A 13,377-nucleotide genomic window follows, 5' to 3' on the forward strand; every position below is an offset into this window, starting at 1 on the left:
AGTAATGCCATGAGCGGAGGTAAACCCGGCCTTTCGCCAGCAGCTATGCATGGTGCTGGGTGACATGTTCCACCAGGTGCCAGAAATCATTTCAACAGCTTAGCGTGCGTTTTAGTTGGGTCTTGAACTAAGCGTGTCTTTTGATGCACCAAGCACATTGTTTGCTTTCAGATCTAGCATTACCTTAAACCGCGTTTAAACTGAGCGCTAGTCGGCGTCCTTCAGTACCCTGTTTATCGGCATTATAGGCAGCTAAAGTGCGCTGTGAGAGATGAGAATAATGATGGCTGTTTGGGTGCGCTTTGGCGGGCACTGATATTAGGAGGCATCGGCACTGCTCGTGTTTGCAAGGCCTCCTTTGCTGCTTATGGATCAGATGCATGCACATGTGCACGTGCTCATGCCCACTCCTTCCTGTGCTTATTCATGATAGCATCAGACGATGTAATTCATAACAGCCCTGACCGGAGGATGTAGCTTCCAATTGACAGGAGGAGAAAAGCAACTATTTTGTGCATGCTGTCAGTGCGAGATGCTTTTATTTTGTGAAACTGTGGCATCTCGTGGCACTGGAATAGTCGCATGCTGGCAATGTGACATTATTGCCGAAGGAACCATGATCTCATGCCATGCATGTTCATCATAAAATGAGACTTCTGGGATCCGGAATGCATAAACTTTTCTTCAAGAAGGCAAATTTCGTTGCAGTAGTCTTCATTGCAGTGCCGTTCATAACACATTAATAGAATAGGAAGCCGGCCTGACCAAATTCTGTCCTCCTTTAACCAGGTCATTCCGTAGTAGAGGTACCCGTTCTGAAGGCGTTTAACTGTGTTCAGTTGTTTGGCACCAAGGCCTCGAGTGCATTTAGTGAAATTGATGCAGGAGGGTCCTCTTCACGAGCTCGCAGTTAACTGTCTTGAGAATGAGTAGCTCTGCCAGAATCTTTGTTTCTGAAACTGCTCACGGGCTTGCAGTTAGCTGTCTTGAGAATGAGTAGCTCTGCCAGAATCTTTGTTTCTGAAACTGCTCACGGTGCACCTCCTTTTTTGTCTTACAGGGCAGGCCCCGAGCAGTGTCCAAAGAAGGCCAGGTGCTGTCCCTGGCCGATGTTGTGACCAAGTCTGTCGGAACACTGGTGAGAACCAGTGGGACTTTTTTAATTCCTGGCACTTAGTTGTATTTGGGTGGCTAATTTTTCACATCGAGCAGGCCTGAAGATAATGGTGGCCAACGAGGTCACGGACTGAGAGCCCTTCTTGAGACCCGCGACAGCTGCTCTAGCGGGCCTGCAGGATTGCTGCAGCACATGGAGCCTTGCACTGAGGGCTCCACTGAGGAAGACAAGCGCGTACTATACTTAGTTAAAGTTTTTCCTGAGGAGGAGGACCTCCTCAGTGAAAATCATAGCCAGAGGCCCCAAACACTGAGTGCCTCACAGCTTCGACCATGATTTTCAATGCTACCACTTCCGTTTATGAAACTCGCAGAGTTTTTGTGAAGAGTGATACGTACTAGTACTTCCACAGCCTCTGCAACATTTCCTGCTATGTATGAAATGGAGTATAAGCACTCTACTTCACATTGCCAACGTCGTGAGCATCAGTCGTGTGGTATGCACTGTTTAGTAGTGAGCGGTGGCCGTGCAGCCATAAATTATTCCATCAGGCGTGAACAGATCTATGTGAATGCATTTTGAGTGTTTCTTTTTACAGATTTTGTTCATTTTGGATGACACGAATTTCAGATGATAGTACGAATATCATTTGCGGCCCCATGAGATTCATATTGTCAAGATTCCACTGTATTTTTTTTTTTATCTGGCTATTGCACCTTGTGCCGTGTTACACTGCTTGGCGACAATTCTGTTCCAGCTGCTGTTTGACGTCGTCGTGCCAGTCGTGACATTCCGGTACCTTCCGGAAGAGGCCCTCATTGAGGAGGAGGTGGAGGAAGAAACTCAGGAGGAAGAATCTACGGAAGTTGCGTCCGAGACCGAGTCCAAGCGTGACACACCGGACGAGTCAGACAGCAAAGAGAAGACAGAGGAGGAGACTGAAGCTGCAACCCTTGATGAAGATCCCGTCCTGCACGATACTTCCTATCGCAACAACCTCAACTCTTGGGTGAGCCCTTGTTGTTGTTTGTGTACAGATTTGATGTTGCAGAATCTTGCTAACTTTAGCTCTGAGTCAAGCTTCAGTTTTACTCGAAGTGGTGGTTTGGCCCTCTCAATGCAGCAGTTATTGAGGGAAGCACAATGAAGCTTCTCTAATTTGATAATTCATTTAACTTGACCAGACTTATGGTACCCTTTGAGTTCGAGTTATCGGGAGTTGGCTGTATAACACAGGAGTTCTGAAAATGGGTTCCACTCCCTGGGGTGCTTTTTGGTTTCCCTTAGCTCTAAATCCTTGCATGGCTCAACCCGCGCGTTTCTTATAACCACTTTATTTTGGGTGCTAATCGTACTTTAATGGCTTATACCAGACTTTCAGCATACAGCCGTTCATTAATAATTGCGTTTGTTCATCTGCATGCCCTTCCTTGCATGAGTGTTGGGTAGGAAGAGCCAGAATCCAGGATGTTTGGTGTTCCTCGGCATCCTTTGAAAGCTGTTGGTGCTTCCTGAGGCTAAAAGGATTGAGGAACCCCTGCTATAACGAAAGGTTCCTGATCCAGTCAATTCTACTTTTATTCTTGTTGCTCTTTGCAGTTGGCTGGAGTGGTGTTATGTTTCACCCCAGCTGCTTGTGCAGTTTGCCTTGCACACGATTAATTAGTGACCAGCTGCTATATGTACGCATGGCTTTGTATATACCAGGTGTCCCAGCCAAATGTAACAAAGCTTTTCAAAAACATGCAGTGTTCTAGCCCAGTGAAACCAACTGAGGTCCTTTAGAGTTGAGGTGTTTAGAGTCAGCACTGTTTTCTTCATTCTCCAAAGTTAATTAGTTAAGCCTAGCTAACTTTTTAATTATTGGCTTCAGGAACAAAGTTCAAATACAGAAGTTGTCGATCGCTTTGAAAAACACCTGACTGAAACATTTGAGTCAGGCTACCGTTTATGTAAAGTAGTTTTTTACCAGCCTTAAGCCATAACTCGTACAATAAAAAAAAAGCCTCCGTGTGACAACGTTGCCATTTCAGCGTCCCAAGACACACCTGAGAGAACAAAATTCAAGATCAAAAATAGCTTGTTTCGCTGCATTGTGATGGTCTCATACTTCGTCGGCACTGAACTGCTGCTTCCGGCCACGCTTTGCTGTCTCGCCTGATGATGTAGACTGGAGCGATTCAACTTTGGATGATGAAGATTCCATAAGCCGTGTTTACATGTATACAGCAGTGGACTTTGTATTTCCTAGCGTATCTCGCGCAGACGACACACCACTGTGTACACGTACACATCATGTTTGTCGGGATGGTGACCAGCTGCCCCCATCATGAGCACAGTCTGCTTTGTTATCCAGCTGAGAGGGCATTGTATAGCACCACAGGGAGGCGGAGAGGTGCCTCCAAACCTGTTTCTGTTCAGCATGAAAGTTGACATGGGTTTCTTGATATACCCCTGCCTTGTGACGTATTGCTCCAGGAGGGGTGACGACGTCATTTGCAGGCTGCGTTTTTTTCATGCGTTTCTGCCTCGCACAATGAGCCAAGTAATGCTCTTGCATGAAAGAAAAAATCTAATTTTTGACCACCATAGGATGGGGTGCATTCATTATGTGAGTAAGTATGGTAGTTTTGCATGGATTCTTTTTCCAAGTACAGCTTTTCTATCGTCAGGTAAAAATTTTTTCTTGTTCCGTTTGTGCGCAACCTTCACATGTACTGCAGTTGCATATCTTGGGGGCTTTAGCAGGGTGGGAAAAGAAATCAACTGGCACAGTTTGTAGGAAAACAAAAAAAAAGTGCTGATCAAGCTACATCACTGACGGAGTGAGCCAAATCATGGGGGTGATAGCAAAACTTGATTGTTTTCAAGGTTATCCCAGTTTATTTTTTTCAACAGATTCTGCTAGCGCATATCTTTGAATTTTGTTTAAAATTCTAGATTTTCTTTGCTGTTCGGTTACATGTTTCATTGATGCCTATGACAAGGATGCTGCTTATGGTATTTTTTATTGCACATAACTTTTTCTTTACTGAAAAGAGAAAAAAATACCGTGTGACTTCAAGTTTTCTTACTCCTGTTGCAGCTGGCCCAAGTTCTGAATCGCGACATTCCCCGTGCAGCTCTGGACCTGCTTGACTTGGACCCGTATGGTGCTTGCTTGCGTTTCTGCCCGCTCGAGAGTGGTCATGGTTAGCACGTTTGGTTTCGCTTATGTGTTGTGGTGTTAAAAGCAACTCCGATGTTTTTTCTGCTTCTACGGAGTTTACTGAAACTTTCAGAGTACATTCTCCATGGTCTTCCTATATTTTGGGCCAAATTTCACAGCTGATTGATGTTTTGTTTCAGTTAAAATTTTAAATTTTCCTGTTTCGTGGCAACCTCGCATGTGCGACGTCATGAGCTGCATGCTCGTTAATATTCACTGCATTTACTGAAGGTCAAAATTTTAAGCTTGTGTTTGGTCATTTCAGACAAATATTGATCAGGCTGTCACTTCCAATTGCCAGCTTAGTGAATCAGTACAGGATAGGTTTTGTCACAGTATCTGTGATGTCATAGTTTGGTCTGTCATGATGCCGTACTTTGGTTGGTTTCCTGGTTTTGTTGTGCTGGCACTAAGGCCGAAAAGCCTTTGTCAGTCAGTTTGTGCAGTCCCCAGTTGCGAGCAACCTTGGCCAGGTGGCAGTTCAATGATTGGTCATTAGAGGTTGCCTGGGGAGGGCAACCTGGGTTTCAAAAGCCCCACCGGTGGCAGCACCTGCCATCGCAGGGCAGCAGCGCGTCGCTTAACGACTGCACCACTGTGTCAGGAGTGGTAGAAAGACTCCCAGGGATCTATGAGTGTAAAGTAGAGAATGACCAACTCCACATGCTTGGGCGATAACCCGTTAACGCTACTGCGTCATAACGATAAGGCGGAGCTTAAGCATGACTTCACTGATCTTTGCCTGAAGCCTGCTTGACCATGAAAACTGAGCTTCAGACTGAAACCTCTCCATTTTTTGTCTGTTTAAAAATATTTCCAATATGTTTTGAAACTGTTTTTTTTGTGCTGGAGAGAGGTTACTCGAATGTATTGTGGCTATCAACTCAAAATATTAATAAAGAAACAGAATTGCTCTTTCAGGCTCTTACTCTATGCATGCTGCACATAGGTCAAGCATTGCATAACTTTCCTGTTTTGCCTGTTGTTTGTTTTCTAGTCTATGGCACAACAACTCAAGATGTGGAGGAACTTTACAACTGCCTCTTAAAGCATCTGGTAAGCAAATCGATATCAAAGGTTTTTTTTTCTTGTGAGGCGAGCAGTTAGCTCTAGGTTGTTAGTAAGCAATGCGAGTGCTGCAGGCTTCTTTTCTTCATCTTCCACGGTATTGACTGTTTGATGAGCATCCGCTTATTATGGTTTACAGTGCTGTCAAGATACATCACATGTGAACAATGTTATATATACACCTGAGCACAAGATGGCTGGTGACAAATGTTCAGCCCCAAAGCCTGTAGCATTAAGGATCGAGGTTGTATCCTATGGATTGAGAGCCACGTTTTGCTACGGAGAATTTGATTATTTTCTTATTTTATGCCGTGGTATCAAAAAACAAGTGGTGGCAAATTTGGAAGAGAATCTATTCAAATGTACTGCTTCTTTTTGCTTATTTACATGGTGACCATACATGGTGTCTTCATTGCTTGAGCTGAGTGTATATACTAGTTGCGTTCTAGGAGCGCATCTCATGCCCTCATATGGCTTCACATTGTGCAAAATTTTTTAAGCAACTCAATTTTATTGCAGGGACTCTGTGCCACTGAAAAAATAACACACGATGAAAGCCTAATAGACAACATTTTTACGCCATTGTCTTTTTTACCTCAATAAACTTAGCAGTGAGCCGTTCCAGCAAACATGCTCTGATTGCACCAAAGCCACATGTCGTGGGGAATAGAGTGGCATTCCGGTAAAGGCGAAGGAAATCTCAATTTTACTATAAGGTGATCAGTGCCTGCAGTCCTTTCTTTCATCTTGTCATTGCACGTTAGAGAGCCCCAGGTGGTTGAAATTATTCGGAGCTCTCCTCTACGGTGTTCCTCATAGCCTCAGTAGCTTTGTGACAAAACACCATAAAACCAAAATCATCTTGCTTTGAGAGAAAGGTTGTTTAACACTATGTTTTTGGACTAAATTGAAGTTGTGCTGTATCAAATTATCACCACATTTTATTGACAGTGCCTTTGGCAAAGAATGCAAACAAAGGCAAACACTAAAACAATATATCGCCGCCAGCGGCCTTTTTCACAAGCAAACTATGTTGATATCATACACGTTTGCCATGCAGATGTCTGAGCAGTTGTGGAGTCCCTAATGTTCTTAACGACGTCATCAGTGCCACAAGTTAGAATCAAGTGGTGGAGAAAGTTTCTTTTTTAATTCCAAATTTCTCAGGAGTGAATGTTTTCTTTATAACTGCACAGGCATCAACTTAACCAGAAATAGCCAAATCGATTTTTATTGACAACAAAAATTGGGTTGAGCTTATCTATGTCTTTCCGTGCTGCCTTGCTGAATGTGCTCACTGCTGTGCTTGCCACCTGACAGGCGATCCTGAATGCAACAGTTCGACAGAAGCGCAAGTTCCGCGATGCCCTCGCCAAGCATGCAAACCTGGAGCTGGTCGAGGTGTGCCACTGGGCTGGCCTGGGTGGCGTGCGGTTTGTGCCGGATGCATTTGTTGGCCACGTGGACTCGCTCGACGAGAAGGCCAAGGCCCAACTCAACCAACTCAATTCGGAGCTTGTTCTTAAGCTGAAGAGCACAGACTCGGCCTTCTCCCTTGGTGAGTTGTTTGCCGCGTGATGTGATTGGCATTTCATTCTTAATGCCACTGCGTAGCTCTGTCTCGAATGCTGTCTTACTGCTGTGTGCAAGGCTTGTGTCATGTTGGTAAAGGTGCATTATTTTGGTCAGCTTCAGAGAACTGAGCCTTTCCTTTGCTCTCAATTTCTTTGTGTTGAAGATTAGCACTAAGGTGAATTAGTTTTATTTTTTTTACATTGCCATTTCTTGATACTGTTCATAAGGAGGGTAATTGTCTTCTTAATGACTGGCATTTAACACTGTATTTGCGTGAGTGTTATGTTACCATGATTAAATTATGAGGAACGAGTTTGAGCCTCTGCTGACATGCATTCAAAAGATGTTTTTTTACTTGTTTTGTCTGTTTTTTGACATTATATTCCATGAGAGATTTTGAATGCAGATGGTTGGAGGCATTTTCTGGTGCCAGATTTGTATACATGTTGTGGCCTGCAAACACTGCCTTTTGCTGAAGACATTCTCACTTTGCTGAAATGGCTTCTTGATGTTTGACCTAACACTGTGCTGCATCATGTTTGACAGGTGAGAGTGAGGACGGCCTGTCGTGCGTGCGCTTCGGCATGGTGACTGATGACCTTGACATAGAGGAACTTGTGGGACTCGTTCTTGGAGCTGGCATAGAACTTGAGGAATCAACAAAGGTGCCTATGCTCTCTTTGCATCATCTTTCTTGCTCCTTTTTTCGTGTTTCTGCTTTTAGTGTAAAGCACTTGCAATCAGGAATTCTGAACTGTTAAATTATTTCTTACCCATGCAGCTGTTGTTGATCTTAGTTGCAGATTCTTTCATCTTTAGTGCTCTGCACCTGAAGTGACATGCTGACCCGTCTGCATTCATTTGTACAGTAAAACCTCGTTGATACATTGCCAGTTCATATGATTTCCTGGTTCATACACTCAACATTGCGGACATTAAAAATGTCCCACGCTATTTTCTCCCAGTTAGTACTTATAATCTACAAGTGGGTCATTCCTGCAGGGATGCAACATAAAGAGGAGAAATGCACCGGCTTCTTCGCGGAGCCTCGGCACTAGGGGGCGAAACATTTGAGAACTACAATGATGCGCACGCACTGACATACAAGCAGGACGGGTGTGGGAAACTCAGCATGAAAGTGAGAACGCTGCGACAGTCAGCAGCCGCAGTGGCTTTCTCGCATTGCTTGGGTGCAAGGGGGCAAAGCATTCAAAATTCGAAGGTTCCGGCTTAATCCACTGGCATTGCGAGACTTGGTGTATTGTGAAGTTCATTCTGCGCTAAAGAAAATAAAAATGCGGACCGAATTCTGTGCGCATGAGATAAGGTGCTGTTCAGAGCTTGTGCCAGAAAGACTGACATTTTTATGACGTGAAATTTTCAATAAATGTCTTCGTCCCTTATTCGGCAATTCCGTTTCTGAAATTTAGGTTGTTCAGATTATAAATTTTCCCAGATGATATGTTTTTCCCGTATTTAAAAAAAAACGTATTAAAGAAGTTTTACTGTCTGGATTTCCCTTTGCCCTTTATACCAGGCCCTGGAGTCCATGTCTGAGCTTGTGAAGCAGGGCATCCAAGAGGCCAGCAAGGGTCTGCAGCAGGAGAATGAGGAGAAGATCCTCCAGGAGGTAAGGACTAAACATTGTGGCCAGTTTTGAGGTGCAATGATCTAATGTGCTCAGGGAACTGCCCTGCGGCGGAGTAGTTCTCTCATGAGAAAGTAATTGCTATTAATGACAGAGCGCACCCGCACATACCTGGTGACAACCTGTACAGCTGTCTTAAGTGTTGCATGATAGAGTAGGTATCGACCAAATAAGCCACTGAGGGTGGTTAGCTAATGACGGGGCAAGTCAGTCAACAGAAGTAATAGGTTGGGGTTGAATCTCGGTACTAAATGGTGTAAGAATGGCCTTCACAGCAATGACATTATATTGGGCCATTAGACTAAGTGAGTACTAAAGATGTGGTTATTGTCAGATGCATAGTCATTTTCTTTCAGAAGGGAACCGTGTATCACAACACATTGACCACGGGATGCAAAATTGGCAGGGACACGACATGCTATTTACCAATGAGCCTGCTCCAGACTTATGATATACTATTAGGAGTTTTCATGTACATTACATTTGTGGAGCTTGCTTGTTGTCTTCGGGGAACTCGCCAAGCTGGAGTTAGCTTCTAACAGAAGTGGTCACGTCAGTGTTCTTTTTGTTGCTAAGTACCTGCTCTGTATGGCATGTGGACCGATCAGTCAGTCAATTGATCAGCCTATCATTTGCTGAACTCTTATTTGGCTTTATGTTTCTCCAGTATAGGGAAATCGGGTGGTGAATTTTTTGTTTATTTTATTTGTTCTCAGGGACTTCTGAGGCATGTTCCCATTGTGGGCTCTCTTTTCAACTGGTGGTCACCAACCAACAAGGAGTCTGGAATCCGTGGGCGCAGCTTCAACATCACATCTGGTAAGAGAATCTCAGGAAATCGAAGCACAGCTATGACAGCAGGTACAAGTCGTGAGTTGCCTGCCTGAGGGTCACTTCGAGGGGCTTGTGTATGAGGCAGTGATGTTGCAACTAGCAGGTGTAAAACAGTGGACATTACAGTGTATACTGCATGAAGGCAGACTGAAGTGGTAACATGTAGAAAGGAGGGAAGAACATAAGTACTTGGAAGTTGCACAGCTGAGGGAAGTTCGGCGCTGTGCCACCTCTGTAGTTCGCATGCTCTTACTGTGGGTAGAAGAGCGAAATGTAGTGGTAAGGTGTATCGGGCTTTCGCCTGTGAAGGATTTTCTCTGCACGAGATTCTGTACACCCGTTCATTATTCTAAACACAGGCTAAACGCTTCTGCTAGTACTTGCTGTATGCATGTCTTCTGTGTGTTGTTGTGTGCATGCAACAGTTCAGCAAACAAATGTGGTGATGAGAGGAAGGGGGCAGTTCTTGCAAAGTTGATAAATACAGTCGACGACCAAAAATTCAGACGCCTGATTTTTTGGACATGCTTGATTATTCAGACTTTTTCACAACACCGCGACATGGCCCATAGAGCCAATGTATAAGAGTGCCTGAAATTTCGGACGCACCGCAACTGACTGCTCAATTTTTCGGACCTCGATCGCACTCGCCACCAGTACCCAAGCTGCCATATAATGTGTACTGTAGTACCTCATTAATTCAGACTGCAGGAGACATCGAATACTTGATCAAACAAAACGAAATTAAAGCTTAAAGGGAGCCTCTTAACTTGCCATGCCGAAATTCTGTGTGAGTCGGTACATTGCACCCGCGTGGTTTCGAATTCGTACTGTTTGAATGTCTTGCGCCGCACTAACTTGAAAAGTAGTCAGAGTTCGCGGAACTCATCTGTGCCAAGTCTTTCATCCTGAGTACGGAAAGAGGCAGCAGCGAAGCGCGTGGGAGGCGTACGGCTTCACGGAAACGGCGAGCGCAGGAGGAAATGGTAATGCATTTCAAAGCGAGGTCAGCGTACCCACGGCAAAACGCACCGCAACCCTGATTTTTCTATCGTAAAACCATAAACAACGGGTGTTTCGATGACAGGCTAGACGCCTATCATTGTACGCAAGCCACCGCAGAGTGCATATTGCCGAATACGATGCGGATTTTGGCTCTAGTTGTTAGGCCTAATGACAAAGGCCAACGCCGGCGGAGCGCTTGCTTCAGCTTTTCCTCGGTTCTTATTGTTTCGCCATCTTCGCACTCTCGTTCTGCGTCTATCGTACTGCAGGCGCAGCGCAGTTCTCACAGCGGCGTGTTCGCTTTCCCATTTAGGCTTTGTGCCAACCTGTGCATTCTTCAGCGACATGGCGAAGGCCGCACAGCCAGGCCGAGCTCGTGAAAGCAGTCACCGCCCGTCGTCTGTGCACATGTCGTGCGGCGAAATTTAGTCATGAGCTTTAGAATGTGTGTAATACAACTGACCCCTTCCTCCGGCATATTGATAATAAGTTCATGACTTTTTCTACGAAATTTGATTTTCCAGACTGCCTGATTTTTTGGCCCTTTTCGTGGCCCCTAAAGAGTCCGAAAAATCGGTCGCTGACTGTAGCACCTGCTTTCTGTATTTGGAAGCACTGGTCTAGCATAATATGAATTATTTAAAGCCTATTGAAATGGGCTAAGTGTGATGGTGCTAAACTGTGAAATGGTGCTACTTGGTATACGTCATCGTGCAGCTTGTTGCCCTATGCGACTTGTGGAACTTCAAATGCTTGTGAATGATTTCAAGGGATATTGAAACTGAAAATCTAGTGTGTTGGCTGTCCTTATGCAAAGCGGCATGTGTTGTTCCCCCTACGATGTCTACCAACGGCCTGCTGCTCTTGCATCTAAAAGCAGTAAAACAGAGAGGTAAAGACAGGAAAGTGTGCCGACACGAACGTCTTGTTACTACTATCCTCTGTGAGGAAGTCTCTTAGATTCTGGTAGGAAAGAGGAAAGCCTTCCAACTGCTGCAACCAGCTCCCCGCATCTCTCCTGCCCAGGGCTTGTCGAGAGCACGGAAAACATCTACAAGTACCACATGCAGATCCAGCAGGGCGACACGCCAGCCCTGACGAACATGCCTCCGCAAGCCCAAGTTGTCGTGCAAGCCGGCAACGCCCTCGAGACCAAAGCGCAGCAATGAGCACAACCATCAAAAAAACAAAGAAGAGAAATGCAAGGGGCAGGGGACTGGGTAGTGACATCCAGGTGCTGCAGGTTCTGGCACCAGCGCACAAAAAAGGGGTACCAGCGCACAGGGAACAGCTATTGGCATCACTAGGACCACCAGCTCTTGACTGACAGTGTGTTGTTATTTGATGTGATGGCATGTACGCCACTGGCTGAGGGAAGCCTGGCACAAGTGACATACTATGCAAGTGAGCCTGTCCAGTTGACACTGTGCATCTTGTGTTAATGATGGAGGTTGGTATGGGGTAAAGAAAAAAAAAAAGATCTGATTTTTTCTGTTTAAGTTGCTGGTATTAGCCAAGCTAGTACCAGTTGCCAGTTCAGTGTAAAGGAAAGATTTGGAATGCTCTTGCAGAACTTTTTTTGCTAGTGCTCTTGGATATTGCATGCTTGCAGCCAGGAAGATGAGGTAGTAGTGTGATCAGCAGTGCCTGGTGCCAGTCAAGCTTTCGAGCACCACCACTAGTGATGCCTGACCAGAATGCATTTTCTAGTGGACCAGCTCAGTGATGTTTGTGAAAAGGACCCTTATTGACTGTGTTACTAAGCAATATTGACCTGTATGTCACTAGCCATACGTACGGCTCTTCCAAATGTGCCGGTGATGCGGCTAAGGTGCTGGCCTAGTATGTATGTGCTTTTTGCATTTGACTGATACAAGTGGTACCACTAGTAGTACTGGTATTGCCGGTGTACTGTTAGGGGCTTGTGCCGCAAAGTTGCTGGAAAGGGCACACAAACCAATAGCTGTGTGCAGCAGCCTTTGTGGTTTTCATGTTCGGCACCTTGTAAAGTGGGGAGCAGTTCATGTTAATGTATTGCTGACTAGTGCAAGGATATGAGCTCAGGTTATAAGGCTAAAACTTCAAGGTCGCTTAACAAGCCAGGTGAGAAGGAAATAAGCAAACCCAACATGTTGTCAGAAAAAGCTAGTGGTTTTTTTTTTCAACCTAAGGCCCTATGCGGTTGGTACCTTGGCACTTGTGAAGTAACACACCCCATCACACAACATATCATTTCTGAGGAATCTGGGTGTGGTGCCCAACCTTTCTTTGTCTTTATTATTATTTTATGGGACCACATGTGCCACGGCTTCTTCCATTTAGGCATGGGCTGCTCTTTCTTCTAGTTTGCTCACTTCCTTACTGTGGACTATCTCTCTCTTCATAGGTTTCTCTCTTCGTCCATATTTTATTTTATTTTTTATTTTTGGGAGGGTGAGCTTCTTACAATGTTTGGTGTGTTGTGTTTGCCCTCAGTCAGACTCTGTCACATTTTTTTTTCTTTTTGTTGTAAGGGGTTGTGCTTCTTCGGTTATATTTAAGAGCTTTAATTACAACCATGTACTCCAGATTGTGAGCAAAAAGTTCCTGCTTTTTCATTATTTTCTCCATCTCGTGCAGGCTATCTGCATATGTCGCCTTAAAAAAACTGTTGTGATACATCTAGTCAGAAAAACTTTTTGCAAATAAATCGACAGCTTTTCAATACAGTCTTTGCCTCCTCTCATTTGTGTGATGCATCGTAGTATATTGCAAACTTTTGTTGAGAAAACGCCTTCAGTCTGAATCATACATGATGAGCTTTTTCTCATTTGATACAAGTATGATTGATGGTGTCTGTCTATACACTGCCTGTTAGTATTTTGTGTGTGGACTAGTTAATTTTTGTTTGACAGAGTAATGTGAATCCTGTTAGTATTTTGT

General features: G+C 44.7%; 1 protein-coding gene across 2 annotated transcripts in view; it reads left to right on the plus strand.

Annotated features, from left to right (window-relative positions):
- Nucleotides 1–13,166, plus strand: part of LOC144100816 (pyridoxal-dependent decarboxylase domain-containing protein 1) — a 30,647-nt gene extending 17,481 nt beyond the window's left edge. For both annotated transcript variants that reach the window (XM_077633684.1, XM_077633683.1), the window contains exons 12-20: nucleotides 1,061–1,138; nucleotides 1,875–2,126; nucleotides 4,203–4,308; nucleotides 5,323–5,381; nucleotides 6,714–6,951; nucleotides 7,515–7,633; nucleotides 8,506–8,598; nucleotides 9,333–9,435; nucleotides 11,482–13,166. In XM_077633684.1, the coding sequence (XP_077489810.1) occupies nucleotides 1,061–1,138; nucleotides 1,875–2,126; nucleotides 4,203–4,308; nucleotides 5,323–5,381; nucleotides 6,714–6,951; nucleotides 7,515–7,633; nucleotides 8,506–8,598; nucleotides 9,333–9,435; nucleotides 11,482–11,624 (1,191 nt within the window). In that variant the 3' untranslated portion in view covers nucleotides 11,625–13,166. The remainder of the gene's footprint in view (nucleotides 1–1,060; nucleotides 1,139–1,874; nucleotides 2,127–4,202; nucleotides 4,309–5,322; nucleotides 5,382–6,713; nucleotides 6,952–7,514; nucleotides 7,634–8,505; nucleotides 8,599–9,332; nucleotides 9,436–11,481) is intronic.
- Nucleotides 13,167–13,377: the final 211 nt, after the last annotated feature.

Source organism: Amblyomma americanum, chromosome 8, assembly GCF_052857255.1.
Source record: "Amblyomma americanum isolate KBUSLIRL-KWMA chromosome 8, ASM5285725v1, whole genome shotgun sequence".
Lineage (NCBI taxonomy): Eukaryota > Metazoa > Arthropoda > Arachnida > Ixodida > Ixodidae > Amblyomma > Amblyomma americanum.